The 12,236-nt window shown below is 37.6% G+C and overlaps 1 protein-coding gene across 2 annotated transcripts in view; it reads left to right on the top strand.

Moving 5' to 3' along the window:
* LOC131050260 (dihydroorotase, mitochondrial) overlaps positions 1–12,236 on the top strand; it is an 84,524-nt gene that overhangs the window by 17,839 nt on the left and 54,449 nt on the right. The window contains exons 2-6 of one of the 2 annotated variants that reach the window (XM_057984447.2): positions 10,493–10,611; positions 10,779–10,960; positions 11,256–11,392; positions 11,627–11,792; positions 12,007–12,123. In XM_057984447.2, coding sequence (XP_057840430.2) covers positions 10,493–10,611; positions 10,779–10,960; positions 11,256–11,392; positions 11,627–11,792; positions 12,007–12,123 — 721 coding nt within the window. Of the gene's footprint in view, positions 1–10,464; positions 10,612–10,778; positions 10,961–11,255; positions 11,393–11,626; positions 11,793–12,006; positions 12,124–12,236 lie in introns of both variants that reach the window. The other variant, XM_057984448.2, reaches the window with a different exon arrangement.

The raw sequence follows: 12,236 nt of genomic DNA, 5'->3' as shown, positions 1-12,236 counted from the left end.
ATATTTCTGAATATATATTACTGGATATTATCTTATGTGTATGTAGCAATGAATAAAGGTATGTATGCAGAATATTTATATATATCTAGGATCAATAAAGAGAATTAAGGAATATGTAAATGTAGACGTAAATTATGGAATGAAAAATGATAATGAATTGTAGAATGTAATATGAATAATGTGGCTATATGATGGAGGCTATTGGGAGGAAATTCCCTTAGCCTAATGCAGGGATTATGATAATCCCTGGTAGGCAGTATATATTGAGTATTTATATGCATATATGTTATGGCTTGGGTGTCAAAGGTTCACCCAAGAAGAGACGGATCGGGCTGGTCCTCTCTGGTAGACTTGGATGGTGAGATGCACCATCCAAGGCAAGGAATTGATCATATATGATGGTTTTCCTTGGTAGGCTTAGATGTAAGAGGTTACATCCAAGACAGGAATTGAATTATCGATCGATTTCCTGGACTGGCTTGGAACCAAGATGGGTTCCAAGAAGGCGAGCATTACAACCGCCTAAGGACAGGTCCCAGTACTGCACTCGTATCCTTTTTATTAGATAAGAATTGAGATTAGTTTTAATTAAGTAATTGAAGTTTAACTGCAAATTAGCTTAGTTATATGTATATTTGTTGCATTCTAACAGTTTGTTTTGCAAGACAGTGATCTCTAACTAGTAGGGACATTATAGATTCCCGCCACAAAATGCATGAAGAGGTCAGATTTCTGCCCAAGAATGCTGGTCTAAGGCAAAAATCTGCTCAACAATGCAGGCAGAGGTGATATTTCTGCCCAGCATTGTTGTAAAATGTGAGCACTCAACTTGTTTAAATACCCCCTATAATGTCCCCAATTTTTCAGGTTCTCTAGCAAGCTTTAGTAGCTGACATTCTGGGTTCTCGTCAGCTGGTTCAGATGGGTAATCTGATGTTTTCGATGAGCTTAGTTGGTTTATTCGAGTTATATGCCACTTTCCGAAGTGATTTTTGGCCTCTGGATTGGTCTCCAAGAATCTTGGAGAAGCCGTCTATTTTTAGTAAGTCGCCTAACCTTGTTTGCTACTATTCGTCATCAGGATCACTCCGGTGCAATCCGATATTTTTTGACAAGGTTTCGCAAATTTGGTGCATTAATGAGTTATTTTTATTATTTTGCTAAGGTTGCTTATATTTAATTAAAATATTTAATTCCAACCTTAGTGTTATAGCTTGTTGGAACCGGGGCGAGAAGTTTTAAATCGCGGGCGCATAAAACAATGACCTATAGTGTCAAAATATTATTATATTATTGAAAGGGTCATTTTTAGAGGAAAAAGGAGTTTAAATTAATAAAGTGACTATTAAATTTAAGTACATTTAGTTATAAAGTCACTTTATTTTTTGAAAGATACATTTTATTCACTTGAGTGAGAGGTGATATTTTTAACAAGGAAGTTATTTATCCCACATTCTTGGTGCATTGGGATTTGAGCTCAAGTGAGGTCATAAATAAGGGCATCTAATGCTAGGAAAGACATATTGGGAAATTGTATTTTCTTGGAAGTTGAGATTTCTGGATTTAGTTCTGGAATTTCTTGGCATTTGGGGATGAAATCCCTTAGATGTGTCTTCTTGCCAGTGAGAGATCAGGTTGGAAAGGTTTTTTGAAGACAAACTTGCAATGGAGGAGTTGAAGAGCAATTAAGCTACATTTCGAACTTGTGCACAATAGGGGATTTTCACAGAGAACTCCAGGTATTCATATCGCTTTTCCAATTCTGTATTTTAATAGCAAGTCGATAGAGTTAAGGAGGTCAATTTGTGGACAATTTTTCTTTGGCATGGACAACAGAGGAAGAAGATGACGGCTCCAGGAAAGTCACAAAAGAATCTAGTCGCAGCTCCTAAGGATGAATGCCATTTGCTGTGACATCGACTGTAATAGGGTGCTCTGAGTGTGATCTTAGTTGAATGTTTGGGGAAAGAATTAATCTTCCTACACCCTGCTTTGAAATAGGCCAGATGTGTACACGTAGCTGCTGCTGTACACACTTTGGTTGTAGGCCGAACTGGGTTAAGACCACCTTGGACGTCTAGTAGAGTGCTAGAATGGCGTGACTGGAGATACCAAAGTCAACAAAAAAGAAACTTCTGCCTCCTAAACTTATAATGCCAATCATAGTCATCTGCTGGGTGCATAAATTGGTGTTGGAACATAGTATTAGACTTTGAGACAACGCAATAGTCAGCTGGAAACTTCATTCTGAATTCATATTGGGTTGGACGAATATACTTGTGGTTTGATGGAGGAAACTCTCTAGGTTGGGGTGCGAAAATATCATCTGTGCTAGGTGTGGACATTACCTTTGCTGGTCACACATTGAAAGATGGAACATGTAGTGATTGTTGGGAGCATATATAAGGAGCTGAGTCAAATCATAGTGTGCTGGGTGTGACAAAAATCACAAGGAAATTACTAGGTTCTTTGGCTATTCGATAGTCTTGTGTAATTGTTCTTCTAAATTAAAGCTGAATAGATACACGATATTTATTACAAAGTTATGATTGTTGGATGAAAAGTAAATTTGAAAAAAGAAAACAATGTAATTGTTCCATATAATGCAGTGTTCCACGACGATGCCCCCCCTTTTTGGCCGCATCTCGGAGACGGGGACGCAACGCCCCCTGCTGTCTCGCCACCGCCACCAAAGTGACGTCGAAGACGTCTCCACGTCTCCCAAGGAGATGTCCTCAAGTCTCCTTGGGAGACGTTTGCACGTATCTCGAGGGACGAGGAGATGCCTAGACATCTCTCGTCACCCTACGTGAAGCGAAAGTTTTAAAATTAAAATTTAAAAAAAAAGTGACATTTTGGGGGGTTGGGGGAAACCCTAATTAGACGTGGGCCCCACCATTTCCCCCAAAACAACAAAAAACCATTTTTTTTGTCGATTTCACTGATTTTGAAAGATTGATTTTTTTTCCAACAAGCTGAAGAGGAGGAAAAACTTGTAGAAGGCTGATTGAAGGGGTGAGAAAAGTGATTGCAAGTGTGATAGGAGCAAGAAGAAGCAAGAAGAAGAGGAGGAAGAAGATTCTACTGCATTTTGGAGAGATTTTTCAAGCACAAGGTAGGGTTTTTCTTGTTTTTTTGGTTTTATTTTCTGATTTTCAATGTCATTTTTGGTTCTTTGTTTGTTTAGCTTTAACTTTTTTTTTTTTTTACCTATTCATCTCAAAATGAGATTTGATGTTGAATCTTGAGGGCAAAATGATGACTCAAGATTCAACATCAAATCTCATTTTGAGATGAATAGGAAAATAAATTTATTTGTTAAACTAGGCTGATTTTATTTTCAAAATTTGCAATTTCAAATTTGTTTTTCAAGGTATTCAACATCAAATCTCATTTTGAGATGAATAGGAAAATAAATTTATTTGTTAAACTAGGGTGACTTTATTTTTATTTTGTGAAATGCAGTGTCAATTTCACAATGAGCTCCCAAGGCATGAGTGAAGATGAGATGGAAATCCATTCTCTTAGTGAGAATGATTCAGAATTTGAACCTGAAAATGAGGGGGGTGACCATGGGGCTGATCCTGGAGCCCAATCTAGTTCTATGGCGAGTGCATCAGCTAGTACGGGTTGCCCTTTAGAGTTGTTGTCAATGTATGCTAAGGGTCCTTTTGATCCTAAGTCTCCTCTCAAACAGTTTGCTTCAAGAATATCAGTACAAGGCACATCACATTCTGGTGGGTGAACAAGGAAGTGGAAGTGCAACATTTGTGACACTGAATGGTTTGGTAGCATTAGTAGGATGAATGCACACTTTCTTTTTTGGACAAGAAAAGGTGTGAGACATTGTAAATTTTTGGAGGAAGCTAAAAATATAAAGTACAAAATTGAGTTTAACAGGCTTTGGGGGGTTCCAGATGACACAAATATTTCAATGCCTTCTACTTTCTCTGCTAGGGCAGCCCTTCAGCACAGCCAAAATCCGCCACATCCTTCTCATGCTTCGCAGAGGGGAGGAATGACGTTTGGATCTCCATCGACTTCCACTTCTAGTGCTGCTAGGGCAGGGAAACGTAGGTTGCATACACCACAAAGTAACCCCATTGCTGATATGTTTAATGTGCAGCTAAGAGATGAGATAGATGAATCCATTGGCAAGTTCTTCTTTGCCAATGGCATTCCATTTCATGTTACACGGTCTCCTTATTATAGGGAGATGATGGCTATGGTGGCGAAGGGAGGACCATCTTATGTGCCACCAATGAAGACGAAAATGAGGACCTCGATCTTGGATAAATGCTATTCCAAGATCAATATTTTGATGGAGAAAATGAAGGCATGTTGGGTAGCATCGGGGTGCAGCATAGTTATGGATGGGTGGACGAACATTAGCCATCATCCACTTATCAACATCATGGTCACATGTGCAGAGGGCCCATACTTCCTTAGAGCAGTTGATTGTATTGGGCATCGTAAAGATGCTGATTTCCATTTTCAGGTCCTTAGGGAGGCTATTGACGAGGTTGGGTCACGAAATGTGGTCCAAGTAGTGACAGATGCAGCCCATGTGTGTAGAGCAGCAGGGAGACTCATTGAGGCAGCCTATAGACACATTTGGTGGACCCCATGTTGTGTGCATGCCATGAACAATGCACTCAAGGACATGGGGAAGATTGTGTGGATTAGAGGAGTGTTCACCGATGCGAGAGACGTGCAGATGCTTATCTGCAACCACCACACTTCACATGCGCTCTTCAGGACCTTCGTGAAGGAGTTCTTGAAACCAGTTGAGACCTGGTATGCATCTTATTTTATTCTCTTGGAGAGAATGATTGAGTTGCAAGAGGCATTGCAACTCATGGTTATGACTAATGAGTGGAATCGGTGGGCTGAGGCCAAGACAAAGCCGGGGAGAAGGGTGAAGGAGATAGTGAAGAGTGATGTGTTTTGGACTGATGCGAAATACATTGTCTCCATCATTTCTTCAGTATTCTAGGTGATTAGATATGGGGATGGGGATGCACCTAACCTTGGAGAGGTGTATGAGTGCATTGACTCTATGCTTGACCAGATGAGGGTTGCTGTGTGAGTGAAGGACCCCTCTCTAGCATTCTACAATGAGCAAATCTGGCCTATCATTTAGTGTAGATGGGACAAGTCGAACACTCCTATGCATATGGTTGCCTATGCCTTGAATCCTAAGTGGTACAAGGCTAGACCGAGTAGAGTGACATCGATTCAGGATGATGAGGTGAAGGCGGGTTTCTTTAGGTGCATAGAGAAGATGTTTGATTCCAGAGATGCCGAGACAATTCGCACTGAGTGGGGAAGATTTGCCACTCTTAGAGGTTATTCAGATGCGGCAAAGATGGATATAGAAACTATGGCACAGGAGGACCCACTTTTGTGGTGGAATTGTCATGGCCCGAAATCTTTGACCATCACTCTAGCCATTCGTTTGCTATCCCAGGTTTCTAGTTCTTCAGCTTCTGAGAGGAACTGGTCTACATATAGCTTCATCCACTCTCTAAAGAGGAACAAACTTACCTCTAAGAGAGCAGAGAAGCTTGTTGCTGTACACAGTGCTTTGTGTCTCATGGACCGCAAGGCACTTGTGTACAAGGAGAATCCAGTGGCACGATGGGATGTAGAGCTAGAGGAGCCTTCACAGATTGATGAGGATGATCCTACCACTTTAGATGCAGGGCTGGTTGGAGTGAGCTTGAGGGATCTTGATCTTCAGGAGTCCAACAGTTCCAGTGAAGAGGAGTTCGTAGATGATTAAAGGCCTCCATTAGGTACATTTTGAGTTTTGTCATTTTGTCTTTGCCTCTAGTCTCTTTTGTAATGCTATTGCTATTAGTATTTGTATTTGGCTACTCATTGTAATGATGAATCAAGTAATCATCTTTATTATTATAGAGTTTACAATGGCATCAGATATTCATATTTTCGTTTTTCGATATAATAGAAATCTCCAATTTGACAATTTCATTTGTCAAATTTTATTTAGCAATTAGCAATTAGCATTGAAGAAATCTTGGTATTTAGATTTAGTTTTTCAAATTTCCTATAGTTTCATTTGAAATGTAATTCTTATACTGTTATACTGTCATACATCTTTTCAAAACTAGTTTTCCAAGTACTATATGTATATGTATAACTATATCAGCACCACCACCCCACCACTCCCCCACCGTCGTCCCCTCTCCGTCCCCAAACTTAGGCCCTTGGTTCCCTCATCCTAGAAACCCGTCCCCGCGCCCCTCCGTCCGCAACGCCGGTGGAACATTTATATAATGCTTATGTGGAACATTTATATAATGCTTATGTGAAAAGTTGATTGTATGAATGCTTATAACTTGCCAATATTTGAGTTCGCAAACATTGAAAGCGCACCAGGTATCGACTAAACATTAAAATGAGAAAAAAGGAGTTTGCATGGCAATTGTTTGACAGAATTATTCTGAGTTGCAGCAATCAGATTTATCCACAAAACAGGGTGGCATACTACACCCCCCTTCAAATGCAAATGTGTAAGAGTCACTTGGCCGACTTGGATTAAAGGAAATATGAAATTCTTCTAAAACATGTGAAGTAAAAGGAGAGAAAGTGCAAACGTGTGTAGAAGGTGAAGGCTGACCTGATTCGAATTGAATACAATTTGTATTTTGGAGGGAAAGCAAACAAAATAAGAAGAAACAAACCCTCTTGGTCAACCCCTTTTCCAAATGAGAATTGTTTCAAGGAATGCATATTAAAGTGAAGTCCAAGTAATTATTTTACAATACAAATCCAATCAAGTTTGCAGCAGAAGGAATGGCAGAGCAAGGTGCAACTTTAATACAAGGAAGTCAGATTACAAATAAGACTAATGAAGGAGGAATGCTTGAAGTGTCAAAGAATCAGAAGCAGACAAAGATCAAATCCAACAGCAGAAAGTGCGAATTAAATCAGACACAAGCAAGTCATAAAAGAGAAAGTAGGGAGTGCCTGAAGTCTTCAAGAACTAAGACAATAAGGATCAAACAATCAATCCACAATTCTATATCAGAGCAAATTAACAACAGAATGAAGAAGTCAGATTCCATGGCAGAAGGGGCGAATTGTAGCAGACTTCAATACAAATCAGACCTGAAGAAAAGTGAATCAGATCCCGAAAAAGGTAGATCAGACTTGAAGTGAGCAATAAAGAACATAAGATCAGACCTGGAACAAGTTTAAGGAGCAGGGAAGGGCGAATTTTTGCAGAGAAAGCTGATAAAGAGAAGATAGGTGCGAATTCAATGCAAGAAAAGAAGACCCCAAGCTAAGTGTTGAAGGAGGAGGGGAGGTTGATGTTTTAGACAGAAAGGAAGTGATTTTTGAAGAGAAAAACTAATCATTCACATGCAGATCTGAGCAAATTCCTCATCAATTTGAACATTTTTCCAGATTGGAGACTTCATTTCCAGAATTTTCCAAGTTTGGAGGGGTTATTTCCAGATTTTAGAAGGGTTTATGAAGCATTTTTAATGAATTCTTAATGTTATCTTAAGATAAAATTTGTTGCACGACTTTCCCTTAAAGGTTGATTGTCATGAGAATTCTTGCAAGTGTTTCAAGATGAATTTGGAATGCAAGATTTTAAAATATCAACTTTTATTTTCTTATCATAGTTTCTTGCATTCCACATAGGAATTCCAGAATTGACTTAGGTTTTATTCAGAATTATGATCTAAGGTACTTTCTCTCTTTGCAAGGAATGATGATGAATGATGGTGAAAGATACAACAACATGAAGAGGTCAAGGTCCAAGTAATGCAAGGAGGCGGATTGCTCTATGATAATGGACTCAATAAGATTGATGGAAGAATACTTCAAGAAGATGACAAGGAAGGACATTACAAAATGGAGGATACAACTACGACAAGAAGATCAAGGTCAAAGATATCCAAGGAAGAAGATGGTGAAAGATGAACATGTTGAATGACACAAGTCAGGATTTTGAGAGAAGAAAGTTTTTTAATACATACACAAGCTGAGGTGGTGTGTAGTCACCTCCACCAATCAAACAATCCAAGGTCAACATGTCCAGATTCATCAAACTTGACTCCTACAAGGAAGGAAATTGGCATGTGGGAATTACATTTAATATAATGTTACAACTCATTTTTTCGTTGGTCCTTTCTCTAGAAGGACGTGCATTCAAAGCTGTGTAATCTCCTCATTGGTCAAAAATGTTGTGAGGTGTTACTTATAACTAACCCCACCTTATGGTTTTATTGTTTGATCTTGGCCATTGATTAGAATCAATCTGTACCCTTCACTTGTAATTGGAAGTCTATAAAAGGCTTGGCCTTTTCATTTGTAAAGGTTAATAGAATAATAGGTGCAATAGTTTAAGAGCAAGTAGAAGTAGTATTAGTAGGAGGAGATCATAAATTGTTGCCAAGACTGTGTTGGAATAAACATATAATTTTCATTGAAGATATGGTGCATCTTTGTATGAAGTTTCAACATTTTGCATGGTTTCTACTTCTCAAGTATTTAGTTTGAGTTTTTTGATTGTAATGGAGAAATGTGAAGATATGTGATGAATTCCTTGGTTCATACCTTTTGTAATTTGTTGATTGAAATTGCAGTGTATGGTTAGTCTAAACCTCATTTTAGCAATAGTTTGATTGTGGATGTTCATTTGAATTGTGCTAGCATTGGGCATTTGGATGTATGTTTGCAATAATGAAAACCATTCACTACCTTTGGAGATCGCATCAGTTTTATGTAGTTGTTGTTATCATGGCGAAGCAAAGCTTGATTAAGGAAATTCTGCCTAACACAATACATTATTATTATTATTGTCCAGAGGACTTGGATTAGATTTTCTAAACCCTTGTCCTTTTATCTTTTGTTTGAAGTTCGAGTCATTTATTGTTCAAGTTCCAATCACTTTGTAGAAGTGGAAAGCATAAGTCCTTTTGTGAGAAGAATAAAATCACATCATTTCACTGAGTCTATCCATTGCAACATCAAGACTTAACATTTGTAAACCTTGGGGTTACCTTATTTGATCACACTGTTTAACATTTGAGGTTTCCTTGCTCAAGAGAGGATAGAATACTTGGTATATTATTTTGTGTTGGAGGGTGTCACAAAACACACGTCATCAGAATGGATGTCTGTCAAAGCACAATGATCATGAATTTTTTATTAGATGTTTTATTGCAATTATTCCACAGAAATCTGTAAAACATGGACGCATAGATTGGGCCAAATAGAAAGAGTAATCGTCTGCTCATAGTTGAATAGGGCAATTGATAGTGACATGGACAAGACATTATATGAAATGGGAAAGATAGAAATAATCACTATGCATGGCTTATGGAACCATATAGAAGGCGAAATACACTATATAGAAAGAACACCTCAAAAAGATTCCATTTCATTGAATGTAAATGATTGTAGGGTGCACAAAAATCTTATTGGCTTCAAAAAATTTCAAGTAAAATTCAACTGGTAAATTTGAGAAATGACATCCACACAATGTCAAAGAAACTAACATATACAGATGAAGGCGTAAAGTGGAAGACAACAGGAAGTATCTATTTTGTGAGAGTTGGATGTTGCACAGTATATATTTTGTTTGATAGGATACTCATTTACTAATAGAGGTTTCTCTCTTCTAGTTTGGGGAGCATATTAGAGGCTCATGCTGTGAAAGCTTAAATCTAGCACTGCGAACTATCTATCATTTTGTCTACATTGTGGGTCTAGAACTTAGAACCAAGAAGCGAAAATCATAAACCAAGACTGTGAGATATATAATGAATGGGCCAAGGTCTAGCACTGCAAGCTAGCAGTTATCATGAGTTATGCCTCTTAAGATGCAATCCTTAAACAGTACAGCAGCATATTTTATTGATGTTAACTACTCTTTTCTATTTTGATTCAATTATATACCTTGTGGATTGTTTATTTTTTTTGTTAAATGTATAATTTATCTTGAGTCTTACTTTCACTATAAATCTGACAACTGATGAAACTCTGGCGGACAGACATGTAGGTGATGCATGCTGCATGTATCTTAGAGTCTTAAATGTCTACTGAGTAGTGAGTCTGTGTTTGTGGCAGGAAACAGAGATTTTTAGCAGTTCAAACTTCAAATGCAATGTAATGCGAGCAGAACTGTTACCTATTGAAGTACTAGCTATTTATTGTTTATATGTATCTGCTGTTTTCATAGAATTGATGAATTGGCGACAATCTAAACACTGAATGTGTGAATAACATTTAGAATTTGCAATTAATCTGAGTAACATGTGTTTGGACATGTAACATATAAGTACTGGTGACTGAGTTAGATTGAATGGAGCTCACATAAGCTTGTGAGTAAAGATGAGGGAAGGAACAAAATCAAGACAGGCATATTCCTTGTTCTTTCAACTTTACCAATTTGTAGTTTTTATGACTTGAAATATGTTATAGGAATCAAGAGAATTTATATCTGTTGAAGGGAAACATGGAGGTGGAAGTTTCTAAAGTTAGGAGCATGGACTTCACAATGACACAACCAGATGATTGGCACCTTCATCTTCGAGATGGTGACCTCCTTGAATCTGTTATTGCTCACAGGTACAAATGAAAAATATTACATGGGGCAGCTCGAAGCTTCTTAAATTTACCAAAACTTGCTGAACATAAGCATTTTGTCATTAAATTTGTGGATTAGTGATTTTTTTGTTTTCTTTTTACCAACAATAACTTCTATTCTTCTGTTGTTGAATTTGTTAATCTGATAGTGCAACTATATTTGGGCGGGCTATTGTGATGCCAAACTTGAAGCCTCCTATAACCACTGTGGCTGATGCTGTTTCTTATCGGGAAAGGATATTAAAGGCTTTACCATCTGATAGCAAGTTCACTCCCCTCATGACGCTCTACCTCACTGATAACACAAATCACAATGAGATTAGACTTGCAAGTGAGTCCATGCCACTGTTACTCATTTTAGATCTGCTATATTTATGCATATTGAAATTCAGATCTCTGGGCTATTGTCATTATTAGATAAACTGATGATGCCTAATTATAAAAACATTTATGATGGAAGGAGGATTTGTGAAATGGCTAACATTTGTAGTTTATTCAGTAGAGCAGATTGTGCTTCCTCACAGTTATTCCAAAAGATTTTAAATAAATAAGTTAATACAAAATTTCAATTATCGATCTGACATGTCATATCTGATACTGATTATCTTTTGTTTTTCTTGAGTCAGGGGAGAGTGGAGTGGTTGTTGGAGTGAAGTTATACCCTGCAGGGGCAACTACAAACTCAGAGGATGGTGTGACAGACCTTTTTGGAAAATGCATGCCTATTCTTAAGGAAATGATGGAATGTGGATTGCCATTGCTGGTATAATTTAAACCATGGGGCATTTTTAGATACAATCACAAGAATAAAGCTAGGGAATAGTACTCTGGTCCAGGATAACATTTTGGATATTTTCAAATTGAGTATGAGGGTTAAATTTTTAAATTACAGTTTTGGTGAAAGAAAATGAGGGTTTTGAGTCTCTTTTAACACTTTCTTTACTATGCACACTGATTTGACAAATATCAGCTCCTCTCTATTGTAACATATTTCTAGGTTCATGGAGAGGTCACAGATCCAAATGTTGATGTCTTTGATCGGGAAAAGGTCTTTATTGAGAATATATTAAAACCATTGGTCAATAAATTACCACTTCTTAAAATTGTTATGGAGCACATCACAACGATTGATGCTGTAAACTTTGTAAAATCATCTGTAGAAGGTAATTTTGTGAAATTTTCCTCTATCTTTCAAGTTCCATTATACTGTGAAGCTTTTGTGGAATTTTTATTATCAAAAAACTTAACGAAAAAAATGGAAAAACTTTCTCTTAGCTTTCTTTCTGTCTAATCGTTGTTAGAGTTCAAAACCTAGATTTCAAGTTCCTGTGGACAGTTGGGGTAAAAAAAAAATCATGTTGATATTTTCTCTTGCAGGTCTTGTGGCTGCAACAGTGACACCGCAGCATCTTCTTTTGAATAGAAATGCTTTATTTCAGGGTGGACTACAGCCACATAACTATTGCCTTCCTGTCCTTAAACGAGAGATTCATAGTATGTCTCTAGCTTGGCTACTTTCAAATTAATAAGACAAATGCATACTTTTTTAATTCCCATATGTATAATTTTTTGTCCCTTTATATTTACAATATCAGTAGTCTACGTAC

This window comes from Cryptomeria japonica, chromosome 7, assembly GCF_030272615.1.
Source record: "Cryptomeria japonica chromosome 7, Sugi_1.0, whole genome shotgun sequence".
In the NCBI taxonomy this organism is placed as follows: Eukaryota; Viridiplantae; Streptophyta; class Pinopsida; order Cupressales; family Cupressaceae; genus Cryptomeria; species Cryptomeria japonica.
The sequence above is the reverse complement of the archived record's forward strand: the minus strand, read 5'-3'. Positions and strand labels throughout refer to the sequence as shown.